The sequence below is a fragment of the Macrobrachium nipponense genome, chromosome 24 (assembly GCF_015104395.2).
Source record: "Macrobrachium nipponense isolate FS-2020 chromosome 24, ASM1510439v2, whole genome shotgun sequence".
NCBI classification, from domain to species: Eukaryota; Metazoa; Arthropoda; class Malacostraca; order Decapoda; family Palaemonidae; genus Macrobrachium; species Macrobrachium nipponense.
The window spans coordinates 2,801,007-2,816,532 of record NC_061091.1 but is presented as its reverse complement, the minus strand read 5'-3'; the positions used below and the strand labels follow the sequence as shown (position 1 = coordinate 2,816,532).

Here is a 15,526-nt window from a genome sequence, read left to right as displayed (position 1 = left end):
TTTTTTTTCATATTTTGCGCTCTAAATATTTTTCTAATCAGGCGGTATTAAATTTTGCGATTTTTTAACTAAAAATTCCCCCTTTTTCGACAGCCTCTATCTACAATATTTATTGGTAAAGTATGAATATTTGTTTACATTTTATTATTTATTTATCTATTTATTTATTTATTTATTTATTTATTTATTTATTTATTTATCATCTAAATAAATAAAAGAGAGAGAAAAATATTCGTTTGCATTCTTCTCAAGGGCCTAATTACCTGAAAGTCAAGCTTCCAAAGAAAGTTGGTTTCAACCGCCCACCGCAAACCCCACACTGCTGCAGTAACTGATCACGCTACAGATCCAGTGATTTGTCAACGTCCTAGCTGAGGGAGACGCGAACCCGTGGTATCTGAGTGGCATGCCACGACACGACACCACTATACCAAACTGTAAAAGGAGGAAAACTTTGCAAGATACACTATGCAATAACTGTCAGGAGAGGGTGGAAGGTAAGATGGAAGGGAGATAATATGAATGGAGGTACAGTAAAAGGAATGAATGTGGTTTGCAGCTGGGGGCCATATAGGGATGCCGTAAAGGACCTTATTCCTACAGTGTGCCACGTGAGGCGCGCTGATGGCACTTTGGCCCCTCTCAAACCTCTAGGAACAAACTTTATAAGCAAATAAATTCTAATTTCTAAGATAAATTAAAATACTCCCAAACCAAAAAATTTTGCATGGCAACAAACAAAATATTCCTTAGCAAAAAAAAAATAAAATCTAAAAGACGTCCTAAGCAAAAGAACTTGGTAGAAATATTACAAAGCAATAAACTCTCTAAGAAAAAACCTCATACTAAAACAACACTTTCAAAGTAATAAAAAACTTAACCAAACTAACTCAGTGTTTCTGGACGAAAATAAATGTAAATATTTAAGATTTATGTCTTAATTAAACCTCCATTATATAGCTTTTACTTCTATGAATATCTGCTTCTATCCGTTTACTTCCCACCTCCATTCCCCCACCAGAGGAAACCAGACACCCGTACAGCCAAGCCAGTCTGCTTCATTCCACTTGAAATGTGGGGAGGCAGTGAAGGTAACAGATACATTTAAGGGAAAGTATTTATACAATAAATCTTAATCATTTATAAATCTATTTTAAATAACTTTACCTCTCCATTTTATGACTGATTCACACTTCAACACGAAGGTGGGCAATTAGTGTTTCCTTAGTACTAATGAAACCAATCCCCCAGATATTACTGCTGCCTTGAGAAGATTATCACTCATGTACGAGAACCACCTCATAAAGATGCCCGTGGTCTCTTTGGAGGATGCCCCCTTCATCAGCAGAAGGGAGGGTATATAGGGTACTGTGCTCATTACCCAACATCGCTAACGATGCATCCCCAAGGTTCTAAGCGTAGCTTTGATGAGCGAATTCAATTTCGCTTGAGAAAACACCGCCATTGTTGAACTAGAATGATTAATTAACGAAACGAAGACCGTTTTAGCGAGAGAGAGAGAGAGAGAGAGAGAGAGAGAGAGAGAGAGAGATCACGAAACTCCATCGAGTTGTTCAGATATTTAGACGCATAACTCCCCCTTCGTTTGAGAGATTGCCACTTCGCGCGTTGTAAGTTTTGTTACACAAGGAATATTCATATGCATAAAATAATCAATATTATTCTCTTTGAGTATCGTTCCAGATAACGTGAGTTTATTGGGGACAGATCTGAGATAAGAATGAGTGATAAAACATAATGAATAACTAGAGCCACATTGCTAGACTCATCCAGGATCTTCAATTCACGTTACTCGCTGTTATTCATCTTCTCTTCATATTATTCAGTTTCCTTTCGCTTTCATACGTTTTGTGACGTGTTAAATGTGGCATATTGCTTACTAATTCTCCGCCCCATTATAGGATACAGTCAGAAGCCCTCTGAAGCCATTCTTTTTTAGCTCTTGCATCATATAAGCCCTGCTATAGGTCTAGTACCACCTCATGTCTATCGGTTACAGGGTTGCCGCGAAGTCCCCGCACATCACCGAGAAACTAACTCCGCACCGGGTGGTGTAGAGTTGCCAAGCAATGTTATTTGCTACACTAGATAAAATAGTCACCCTGTTTATATTAACCTAATCTTTACCAGTATATGAGTTGGGTTTACTAATTATTCCTTTTTAGAGTTAGATTTTCCCCTTTCCGGAATTCAGGTGCTTCATATCTTTTGAAACAAAGTAACTGTATTAATGATAGTAAAATTTAGAATCGAACGAGATACGCGGACAGTGTTCAGTCTTGAAGCTGATTTATTACATTCCATATATATGTATATATATATTATATATATATATATATATATATATATATATATATATCACAGTTAGCACTAGTATTTATATACATATGATAACTTTTTCAGGTATGAATGAAACAACACTAGAAAAATTCATAAATATATTCCCAACACTCTAAGAATTATCAAGAGAGGTATGCACAAGAATCCTACGCTGTATAAATGTAAGAAAAATATATTATTCCTTTACTCATTGAAAAATAAATATCTGCTAATTACTATATACATAATATGAAAATAATCACAATTCATAAATAAACTAATCAATTACTCAGAATAGTTAAACATTAGATCTGTTCATAAATATATATATAAAGTTATCGAAAATATGGTGAAAACATATTTTATTACAGATTCTTTGGTAATGCACAAAATATTTCTTATGAATTATAGACTAGAGTATAAATGTTGCATCGGTTATTTGAATCACTCATTCATCCAAAGTATGTTTCCTACGGAAGTGATGTCACATTCTATTATTCCGGAAATTCAGAGTCAATGCCTTGCAAACTAATCAGTAAATCTGGACTTAAGTCGTAATTGCCTTGAGCTTTTACCATTTCTGAGAGGGTAATTAATGAAGCTGACGTAGTGTTAGAGAGTTTGTTGCGATGTTTCGTCTTTATCAGATTCAGTTTTGAAAAAATGCGCTCAGCGTCTGCATTGGATGTTGGCAGTGACAGAATGTTAAGGCAAACTCAGATAACGTTCTGAAGCTTGAACCACTCGGCTTAGCCGTGAAAGCGTAAAGTTCTTTAAAGAATTTTTCTATATTATCACTGTTCCTTAAACTATCAGGGATTTGTACTGCGGGGAGACGCCTCCACTCATCATCCAGTAATTGAATGTCACCAGAATAGACTCTCGGAAAGGATTCTACCAAATCTGCCAAAGTCGGGATATTTACACGTGTGTACTCACTTAGTAATGATCTACATCAGAAATAGCCAATTTTTCCACAGCTTCATCTTTTCCTAATGGAAACCTTTTCTTAATCTCTACACAAGCTACAATGAGAAATTCCCTGCAACGATTTCGAACATCATCTAGCATAGTTTCGTCTGTATATCGATCTCTTTGTACAAGAACATGAAAATATGACCCTAGGTATATATTTCTAAGAGGGATGAAATGTCTCTTGTCAGCTGGATCAATGGCAGATATATCATGAACAGAATTGAAATATACTGGCCCCCTGTCCATGTAACTTTTCAATAGCTCTGAATATAACAACACACTCTGAGTATGTAAGATATGGACTGTAGAATGTGCACTTTGGAACATCAAATTGAATGCGGTGAATTTGGGGTGGACATATTTAAGAAATAAAATAAAGTAACATTGAAGGGTCACGCAATGTTTCTAAGATATCACTAGCCATAACTAATCTTTCTTGGAGGTGTTTTTCAGTAAAAAACAAAGTCAATGCATCCCATTGTTCCAGGACGCGTTCTACAGCCAACTGGAAAGATAACCACCTAGTCTGTGAAATATGCAGTAATTTGTGAGGTTTTATATCACAAAATGCTTGAAATTCTTTGAATTCATGAAGCCTTTTAGAACTATGTGAAAAAAATGTATATACGTTTCGGACTAAGTCCTCACATTTGCGAGGGAGTTTCTTAGCTGCTTGAGAAGCACATATGTGAGATGAATGGCAGATACATTTCAGTATTGTAATACCTGGAAATTCTTCTTTCAATCTACTGGCTACCGAATTATGCTGCCCCATTAAATTGTTAGCACCATCTGCAGCAAAACCTATCAAGTTTTCCAAGGGAATATAATTTTCAGTAAGATAGTTCTTAAGAATATCAAACAGATTTTTTCCAGTGCTGCCCCCATCATTACTGTCTGCGTCATATATATTGACTAGGTCTAAAAGTCTACTCTCTGTAATTGACAAATACTTATTAAGATACCTAGCAAGAATAGCACAACATTTAGAGTTAGTAATATCAGTCGTTTCATCAACTATTAAGGAGAATTTGGTCACCTGCAGAATAGCAATCAAATCTGAATGTGCAAATTTTGCCACGTCTTTGACTATTTTAGTTACTTTGGTTCGTTTTAATCTTAGTGACTGAATGATTTTCGAGTCTGGAGCTATATCTTTCATGAGGTCTACCAAATAGTTAACAGTCAAAAACGATATGTTCCGCTCAGCACAAAATAGACCTATCTTTACTTCAGCTTTTGTTACACTTATTTGGAAGCTCTCTCTCTCATCAGCTGGTTCCTCCTGGTGAAGAGACATATTAATGATGTGACGGTGACTATCTTTGTGCCTTTTCAGGGAAGAAATCTCTGCAGAGAATGAGCGGTCGCATATCAAGCACTTAGCTTTACATGGATCATCCCTGCAATTACTCAGCCACTCCTTAAATGCATCCTCATGCATCCAAGCATCACGAAACTTTCTTTTCTTAGCCATCGAGGAATACTGAAAGATCATAAGAGAAAACCCCAATTCAGACGTTGTATTTTTGTGTACACAACAACATTTCTCGTATATATATATATATATATATATATATATATATATAATTATTGTTGTATAGTTATGTTATATATTGTATAGTTATGATTGTTATATATGACTTGATGCGTAAATTAGGCTACAAAGTGAACGCGATCGGGGGGGGGGGGGGGGGGGGAGTAAAATTTATTCATGAAGTTTTCAACAAAAAGTGGGAAGTTACATCAAACTGCACTGAAATATATTTCTTTACTAAAAACGGTTGTTTTTCACTCAGTCCTTTGCGTTCCCCTACAGAGTAAGTCGACAAGCTCCATAAATCCTTCGATATTCATAGGTAGTTTGTTCCTTCTTTTCTATTTTGAACTACATTTGTCATTTTACGTAATATGCAGTATATTAAATCAAAACGTTTGCTGAAGTAATAATGATAATAAATAACCCAATATATAACATAGGTCTAGGCTTAAAATCAATGTCATAAGCATTATAAACTGACAAAAATGATATTAAACATGTAGGTCTATGCCACCTTTTATGATTCTGATAGTTTGAAATAGGATATTTCACTTAGAGAATGGACAGCATATTATTATGCATGATTTATGGTTTATATGGCAATTCTAGGCCTAACGAATGTCTTATTCATGGCTATGAGTTTCAAAAGATTGGAAAAGAGCGCATCATAACTGGTCTTTTTTATCAATAAACTACATTAATAAAGAGAAAATACACGATTATAATATACTACTTCCTAATATACTGATAGCGAAACGTATTCGGTTATAATCAGTTCAATCACTTCAACTAATGTAATTACCTGACAGATTTGCAGTACTTTTCTCAAAAAAAAAAAAAAAAATCATTAAATATGACTAGGTTTACAATAATGTAAGTTAGTCTTTACCCTAAGATTAATTCACAAATTAACCAAATTTTACTAACCTATATATATAATTACCAGAGCAAATTGAAGATTGCTGGACGTAAAGAATGATTGTATTGTAGGACAGCACGTTTGTGTTACGTCATCTGCTGTTGTCTCATTCGGTTCTTAATTGACAATCGTAAATGATATTGGCGCGTAAACACTCAAGACTAGTGAAAATGGTTCGTTTTTTCAAAAATATTAGTATTTTTAAAAATATTAAATATGTGTAATATGGTTAATGAAACAGTTATAATTTTAATTAGTTTTTATTAATGGAAAAAAGTTTTAAAAGCATATATATTATATGCGGACCTACAGCTCCGCATACGTGAGGAGTGCAGACCTCAGCTCTGCATTCTATGACTCCCACTCGAATCTTCTCCGCACTTTTGGTCGTTTCTCCGCGCTTTGGCAACACTGATCGGTTAGAACATAGCAAGTCAGCTAGTCACTCTAGTAGGCTCTTTCACGAACTGGGTCGTTCTGGTTTGGCTATTGTTGAAATCTAAATCTACTTTGTAGTAAATATCTTCACGTAGATCTCACAATATGAAACTGGATTATTCCTTGTCATATAATCCTTTCCTGCTAACAAGTATATAAAGGTTCCCTCAATAATTGCGTTGAAAGAGCGAACAGATATTGTGATTTATCAATAATTTGGGCAGATCCCCTCGTGGCCACAATATATCTTCTTGCCTTTTCCCTAACAATTGTTTTGATAAGGTGATATAACCGTGTCGTATAACCATAGACTCCTTGCAGTCTGGTACTGTATACCTGCTTACAGAACGTACGTTAGAGATTTGATAATCATCACCCTCCCTAAATTTAGAGAGTATCACACCTACTTCATCTCTGCCCATCCTAAGAAGATGGTTCCTTGTTAAGACGCTGACATTAACATAGGTCCTTAATTCCAGTAACTTACAACGTTACATCATTCCAGTTACGATTTATAGCCTCAAGGAACAAAGACAGGTGAGATTTCGCTCATGTAAATCAATGTATTTTCGTATCTTTTATTCTTTTGACGCAGACTATATCCATGATTGTCTCATGAGCGGTACAACCATATATTAATAAAAGTATAAAATTCCATCCTCAGCAGATTCAGGGCCAGTTTAACAACTTGACAACGGGTGCTAAGTTGAACTTGAAATATTCAGGCTTCAATAGCCACGAATCAGTAAGATGGGAGGGAAACTATGTATGGGTGTTCATCTACTTACCGAATTAACACAATTCCGAGGTGGGAACAATCACCTACTTACCCACACGATGAAATGACATGTTCGATGACGACACTCGTACTTAATCATCTAATTGTATGAAGTCTCAACTTCATTCTAGGTTTGTTTGCACATCTACATCGATAGACACTTTGGCGATATTTGCATTTCACAAGAAAGAAAGTAAGTAACGGTCTGTCCTACTCAGGCGTAACCCCAATACTATAACTGTTTCTCTCTTCTCTTCTCTGCAGAGTAGAATGAGAGAGAGAGAGAGAGAGAGAGAGAGAGAGAGACGAGAGAGAGAGAGAGAGAGAGAGAGAGAGACTAATTTGTGTAGATCATTGTTTTCTTTTTCTCCATCTATGAAATACGAAATTTATCAGCATTTTTTTTGAAAGGTGTTCATCCCAATCTTTCAATGTTCCGACTGTGTTTATTTGATCATTGCTGTAACCATTTACTAATTAATTACGGGGGTTTTGTAATTCACGGAACATTTCTTCATATTAGCAAGATATAAATTTCGAAAATATTGTAATTTATCATTTTAATTTGCATTATTCATACTCTCCTGTCAACGAGTATTCGAAAATGGGTGAAATACTGACCTAGCATACGTTGTTCTTGAAGTTGATTCAAGTTATATGTCTCTCTTCACATAAACTTGAGAGAATTTTGCATTCTTATATCTATATTAAGAAAAAAAATGAAGAAACACTGTTGTAATATTTCTGAGTACTAGTGAAAGTCAAGGAAGGCATGTATGGTTTAGATATTGCTGATTAAGGTTTACAAGCTTTGCTCTCTCTCTCTCTCTCTCGGAGTAGCTCAGTTCACTCCCAGCTCCAGCCAACGCTGAATCAGAGGAATTGATTTCTGGCGATTAGAAACTCATTCCTCGATATAATGTGGTACGGATCCAACAATAAGCTGTAGGTCCCGTTGCTAGGTAACCAATTGGTTCCTAGCCACGTGACAATTATCTAATCCTTCGGGCCAGCCCTAGGAGAGCTGTTAATCAGCTCAGTGGGCTGGTTAAACTGAGAGATAGACTTAACTCAGAGTGGCTCAGAGATCTGAAAGCACAATAAGCTGTAAGTCCCGTTGGTAGGTAACCAATTGGTTCCTAGCCACTTTAAAAAATATCTAATCCTTCTGGCCAGCCCTAGGAGAGCTGTTAACCAGCTCAGTGGGCTGGTTAAACTGAGATATACTTAACTTAACTCAAGAGTGGCTCAGAGCTCTGAAAGAAATTAACTGACACGCAAACTGTATAGGCTTCTAAACGGTAACCTCTTCAGGAACTTATTATTTCCTTACCCTTTTCCAAACTGATTGATTGATCTGTGAAATTTACGCTGCCAAGCCAAGCACTGTGGGGCACTTTCTGGCATTCAGAGCTTAGGGCAGTGACCAGAGGGAGTTAGAGATGTTAGACAGCAAGACTATAGAACCGAAGCAGGAATGATGGTCAGGTAAAAGGATAACATGTAGGTGCAGCTAGGGTCCCAAGGATGCCACAAGCACCATTTTGTAATGCCTACAATACACCACGTGAGGTGCACTGACGGCACTACTCCCTCACGGGGTTCTATAGTTGAAAATGCAAATTAGAAATTAAAAAATGAGGTTAAATAAGAGTATGATTTATTTTCTTTTATGCTGGCTTAATAAATGTACTGTTGACAATGTACAATATTCAAATAATTCACTTAAGTAGGATGGAATCACTCTTGTGATGAAGGAGGCTCATTACTCGCCTATTCATGAGGCCAATATAATTAATAATAACAGAATCTAAAGACTAACCATCAAAATAATAGATCTTCAGAAAATAATATATAGTATACCATCAGTGACGCTACATCAATGGTGTTCTCAATTAACTGAGATTTGTAGAAGCATGGTATACAATCTCTTATATTGGGGGAAAAAGTAAAAAAAGTGAAACAAGGAAAAAGTATTCTCATAAACTCAAAAAATAAATAAGTAAAGCACTGACAATGTTTATCTCTAACTTACGACAATATCTCTTATTAAAATTGGAAAAAGTTAAGTAAATAAAAAAGTTGAACAAGGAGTACTAATTATAAACTCCTCAAAAAAATGAATAAGTAAGCAACTTGACAATGTTTATCTAAATACTACATATCTCTATATTGGAAAAAGTAAGTAGTTGACAGGAGTACTAATTATAACCTCAAAAAATGAATAAGTAAAGCAACTTGACAATGTTTATCTCTAAATACTACATATCTCTTATATTGGAAAAAGTAAGTAGTTGACAGGAGTACTAATTATAACCTCAAAAAATGAATAAGTAAAGCAACTTGACAATGTTTATCTCTAAATACTACATATCTCTTATATTGGAAAAAGTAAGTAGTTGACAGGAGTACTAATTATAACCTCAAAAAATGAATAAGTAAAGCAACTTGACAATGTACTTCTTATAAACCCCAAAAAATAAATAAAGTAAAGCACTACAATTGTATCTCTAATATCTCTAAATACACATATCTCTATATTGGAGTAAGTAGTTGACAGGAGTACTAATCTTATAACCTCAAAAAATAAATAAGTAAAGCAACTTGACAATGTTTATCTCTAAATACTACATAACAAAATAAAGAAAAAGCCTCTGATGCAAATAAAATACCAATAGGATTTAGCATTCCTCTGGAATTCTGGATTTCTGGATTTCAAAACAATAACGGAGACCAAGGGGTCTCGAACGGAAGGTGGTCCAACGCTCCAAATTGGTAGGGGGGTAAAAAGTGGATAAAGGGATCGCATGGACATCTTTCTTTCTTCAGCTCGTAATTCTCGAAGCCTGCTCGATTGCTATATCTCTGACCGCTCTCTGCATCGCCAGTATCTGTATCTCGGTTTTGCCTGATGAGAATAGGATAGAAGAGGTATCAGAAATGTAAAATGGCAGGAATAGAAACGTTAATGTTATATTTATTACAAATACTGCAAATAATATTAATAAACTAATCAGTCAATGAGTTATGCACTCACACGTCTCTGTTTCGTTATGCAATATTATCCCAAACATTGGTTAGAATTTGGGAAGTCTGAGTCTAATTTATGCCTTTTTTTTAAACGATACAGTAACATCACAAAATTCGATAAGGATTGCTATATAAAATGTTAAGTAAAATGACGGCTTTTAATAACTGTTTATATTATGAATTCTGTTCTCCAATGGGATATAGAAGCCCAACTTTGGCTGAGCCTTGTGATAGAACAGGTACAAAACAACGACATAGCTTCCTAATGTCACCATACGGACTAAGAATATAACGTGTAAAGAATGATCAGAAACTCACCACATTCCACGTCCATTATTCCCGTGGACTTCCAAACTCCAGTACAATGGCAGATGAGGCGCTCGCAGTTCTGGTAGATGGTATCGTTGTGCTGGTACTCCATATCAAATCGGTAACACGTCGGGTTTGCCATAACTGAGGAGATAATCAATGGAGGTAACGCTTGAGAAATGTGGGGAGTTACCAGTGAGAGTATTTCTGGTGACAGTTGAGAAAAGTTGAGACTAGAAGAGAGAGAGAGAGAGAGAGAGAGAGAGAGAGAGAGAGAGAGAGAGAGAGAGAGAGAGAGAGAGAGAGAGAGAGACTGTTGCAAACATTAGACGCATGTCGATAATGAAGATGGGAATAATAGATACTTTTTAAAATTTGTTGTAAATGAAAAAAGAACTTTGTTCGTAACACTCGAGAAATTTCTAAATGACGAAGAACATTGGTGTTAACACACAGCAAATGTCAAGACTAAAAAATGGAAACTGTTGGTAACACTGGACAAATGGTTAGATCTGGCGCGAGTTGAATCCAATAGACCTCATATTTAAAACTGACTATGTACGATTTGCAAGGTCTACATTAGTGAATCCATAGGCTTTTGAATGGAGGAAACGGGACCATACAGATGCCATTGAAAGGGGTGAAAACAGCGCTGTTTTTTAAACGATAGGCAAGAAATTCATCTTACAGTTTAGATAAATATTGACGCACTGGTGACTATGCCGGACGCACGTAGACGAACACTTTTAGACTATCTTACTCAAAACTCTTAATAATGAAGACGTTTATCATATCAATTCTAATTCTGAAACGTATTTTTTAAATAAAACCTAGTTTTTAGCCGTGAAGACTGTGATGGTGGTTCTCTCATTTTGCCTAAATTGTTTTATTCACAAACCTTTTCGTACCCGTTTGCTTGTTAAATACCAATCAGTTGTATGTTGAGAAGGAAGGTACATAGACGGTCATTTGGAAAGCTCAATAGATCTAGTAATTTTCATGCTTTGTGGAATTTACTTAATCTTGTTTTTTTATAGTATGTATGTATATAGTATTTATATATATGTATATTTATATAATATGGAGAGAAGAGAGAGATAGACGATCTGATATATATTATACTTATATATATTATATATATATATATATATATATATATATATATATTCAGATCGTCTATCTCTTCTCTCTTCTCTTATAGTATATATATAACATATATATATATATATGTTATATATTATTTATATTTATGTATAGAGAGAGAGATAGACAGTCTGATATATATATATATATATATATATATGTGTGTATATATATATATATATATATATATATATATTATATATACATATATACATATACAGACATACATACACACACATATATATATTATATATATATATATATATATATATATATACTATTATATATGTGTGTGTGTGTGTGTGTGTGTGTGTGTGTGGTGTGTGTGTGTGTGTGTGTAGTTTGAATTACAAAAGTAACATCGTAATCCTCACCAGTCAGCAGGTTTATCATATACTGATTCCCAAACTGTATGGCATAGTCCATCGCTGTTTTACCTGAAAAATAAAAATAATTAAGAATGTAAGTTTATGGGCCAAAAATACATTAAATACACAAACACAAGCTGAAAATATTAGCCTCTGTAGGGCAGGACAGAGGTAGGTGTCCACCACCAGTGTAGGAAGTGATGAAGGCAACTGAATAAAAAAGTGGGGGCATACCTTCTTGCTCTTGTTTGTGGATGTTCAAGTATCATTTATTATTATTATTATTATTTTGCAGATGTTCAGTATTAATAGCTATGTGAAAAATTCGTAACACGAACACATGATAAATAATATACCTTTATTTTGGATATATACAGTAATATATATAATATATATATATATATATATATATATATATATATATATATATATATATATATATATATATATTATATATATATACATATTTATATGAACAACTTGATCACGAAGTATCGGCTAGTGCGACCCTTTACTCAGGCACAACTGAGTAAAGGGTCGCACTAGACCGAAAGTGCTATCTCGCTTTTCATTTTTCCTTCGTGGCAAAACCTATAAGTATATATATATATATATATATATATATATATATATATATATATATATATATATATATACGTATATCCTCTTGAAAGGTGACACACAAATGCCCTACTACTATGTCTCCCGTAGTCGTTACCTGCGTTGTCAGATATGGAGATATTTGGGCACTTGTAAGCGAGGACCCTGAAGGCGTAGGTATGGTTGTTGGCCGTGGCCTGCACGAAGGGCGTCATACCTGAAGGAGAAACAGTGGGAGTTGCAGGTCAGTCGTTTCCACTAACAGAATGACGCTACTGAACTGAAGTATGATGAATGTTGGCAAGACTGAATGAGCCAATAAGAATAAAGTAGACGAGACTGAATAAGTTAGTAAGGATAAATTTGACGAGTTAATGATTTTAAATTTGACGAGATTGAATAAGTTAATAAGGATAAAGTTGATAAGACTGAATACATTACAAAGAATACAGTATGCATGACTGAATTAATCAATAAGACTAAAGTTTATCAGACTGACTAGATTGATAAGGCTAAAGTTGACAGGACTGTATAGATTATGACTAAAGTTGATCAGACTGAATAAATTAATAAGACTAAAGTTTATCAGACTGAATAAATTAATAAGACAAAAGTCGATCAGACTGAATAAATTAATAACAGTAAATCTGACAAGACTGAATAAACTAATAACAATATCAAAGTAATCAAGGTGTTAATTAAGTCCTTTAAGTTAAAAAAATAAACGTAATTCACGACGGATTCAATAAATGAATAATAATGAAACATGATAAAATGAATGTGTATGCAAATGAATGATAAATCTACATATATTTAAGTATTTCCATCATTATTCGTTTATTTTATCAGCAAATTAAAAAAAAAAATTATTTGTCAAAAAATGCATCGGTGAGGATTTGTCACCAGAAAGAAGAGGAAAGTGATGACGGAGATGACCATGCTTTAAATTTCCTGCATATTTTATAAATATATATAAAATCAAATATAAAATACCTTTGTTATCTGGTTGGTTTATCAAAGCTACATCGCTGCTGCTTAAAATATCTGATACGTCCTCATTGCCCACAGCGGACGACAAGGTCAGAGCAGTGTGTCCTGAAAAAAATGGTCTTTTGAGAGAATCTGAAGCACTTGGAAATGATGTTTACGTTTGTTTTTTTTGTCTCTCTCAAAACACTGTCGGTCTCTTTTATCTTTACAGAAACCGAATTGCGTTTGTAAGTAGGTTACTGTACTCTTCATGCTGGTTTAAGTACAGTGTGATATCACATAAATACAGAGCTGTACGCTTTTTTTTTTATCCTAATACACAATATGTTGTACGTACAGTACATTATGTACAGAATTGACGCGCTAAAACAAAATATGAACTTACGTGTGGTAGAAGACCAGCGCTCTGAACACAATTTTAATCTGCACTCCATATTGTTCGTATCTCTGAAAGTTCGTTCGTATATCTGAATGTTTGTACGTATCTCTTAGTGTTTGTACGTATCACTGAATGTGTGTACGTATCACTGAATGTTTGTACGTATCTCTTAGTTTTTGTACGTATCACTGAATGTGTGTACGTATCACTGAATGTTTGTACGTATGTTGAACGTTCGTAAGTAGGGCTGTGTATGTATATGCAACCTCTCGTCCCTTTGACAAGTTGCAGTCTTGTCTGCAAACATCGGCCACGCACACTTTCACTTCACGGCAACAACTTATCCTATCACAAAATCCCACACCTATATCTCATCTAGATCTAAAAGGCCTGGTTCTAGCGGTAATGGGTTACATTAACGCCCGAGGGTGGGCTAGTTACTGAGAAAAGCTGACAAAGGAGTGAGACTTCGATGATGATAAGGAGGAAGAAAGAGGTGACGAAGTCTACTGTTAGAGAAAGTAGGGGCTGATTGGTGTCAAGTATGTCGACATCATCTTTGTTATTATCAAAGTAACTTCTGAGAGAGCTTCGGCAAAATAATAATAATAATAATAATAATAATAATAATAATAATAATAATAATAATAATAATAATAAGAACGTATCACTCATTGATGTCGCAATACCATGGGACACCAGAGTTGAAGAGAAAGAAAGGGAAAAAATGGATAAGTATCAATACCTGAAAATAGAAATAAGAAGGATATGGGATATGCCAGTGGAAATTGTACCCATAATCATGAAAAAGGAGTCTAGAAAAACTAGAGGCTGAAGTAGCTACAGGACTCATGCTGAAGAGTGTGATCCTAGAAACGGCGCACATAGTAAGGAAAGTGATGGACTTCTAAGGAGGCAGGACGCAACCCGGAATCCCACACTATAAATATCACCCGATCGAATTGGAGGACTGTGATAGAAAAAAAAAATGAAATAATAATAATAATAATAATAATGAAAAAGAAAAAAAAATAATAATAACTAATAATACTAATAGATACTAATAACAATAATAACATGAATTTGGGAACAAAAACGTCAGCATGAGCATATGAAAATTCACGAAACAGTCCTTCATCTGCTCAAACGACTTTTACGTAACGTCAACTCAGTGACACTTCGGAAGCAATTAGTCACGAAATTGTCAGAATAATAGCAATACATTATATATAACTTGGTACACGGCATCCTACGATGCCCAAAAAATTTCCGGTGGTCCAACTCAAATTCGGGTACCGAAATTCAATCGAGAAAACAAAAAGTTACCTTTGATTTTCGTTTTATGAATCTCAAAGGAAAATTGACAATGGATAATAATCTTCAATAACTAGACTACGTGATTTGGTGACTGATTATCTTCCTGTTCTCATGCGCATCTTCAAGCCCGGGTTAGGTAAGGGCACTGGGTTTTGAGACCAGATGGTCTTTGGGTGCAAAATGAAAATTGCCAATGTTTCAAAATTTTGGCAGAAGTCATCCTAAGCTTGTTTTAAAAAAAAACTAACGACAACGTCATATAAGACACTCAGTTTTATCATGGCTGTTAAATATACTTAGAATAAAGACAGCCATATCGCACTGCTAAAAGGTGCCATGAACAATAAAAAAAAAAAAAAAAATTCAGCTTTCATTGACTTACCCAAGATGTTCTGTTGGC

The 15,526-nt window shown here is 34.7% G+C and overlaps 1 protein-coding gene across 1 annotated transcript in view; it reads right to left on the bottom strand.

Moving 5' to 3' along the window:
- Nucleotides 1–9,164: 9,164 nt before the first annotated feature.
- The window catches only part of LOC135203663 (serine/threonine-protein phosphatase 6 regulatory ankyrin repeat subunit C-like), a 12,213-nt gene continuing 5,851 nt past the window's right edge, over nucleotides 9,165–15,526 (bottom strand). Inside the window, exons 8-14 of the mRNA XM_064233544.1 lie at nucleotides 15,509–15,526; nucleotides 13,434–13,535; nucleotides 12,559–12,657; nucleotides 11,847–11,909; nucleotides 10,339–10,473; nucleotides 9,569–9,898; nucleotides 9,165–9,412 (exon numbers count right to left, since the gene is read on the bottom strand). The exon at nucleotides 15,509–15,526 is cut by the window's right edge and continues 81 nt beyond it. Coding sequence (XP_064089614.1) covers nucleotides 9,816–9,898; nucleotides 10,339–10,473; nucleotides 11,847–11,909; nucleotides 12,559–12,657; nucleotides 13,434–13,535; nucleotides 15,509–15,526 — 500 coding nt within the window. The 3' untranslated portion in view covers nucleotides 9,165–9,412; nucleotides 9,569–9,815. The remainder of the gene's footprint in view (nucleotides 9,413–9,568; nucleotides 9,899–10,338; nucleotides 10,474–11,846; nucleotides 11,910–12,558; nucleotides 12,658–13,433; nucleotides 13,536–15,508) is intronic.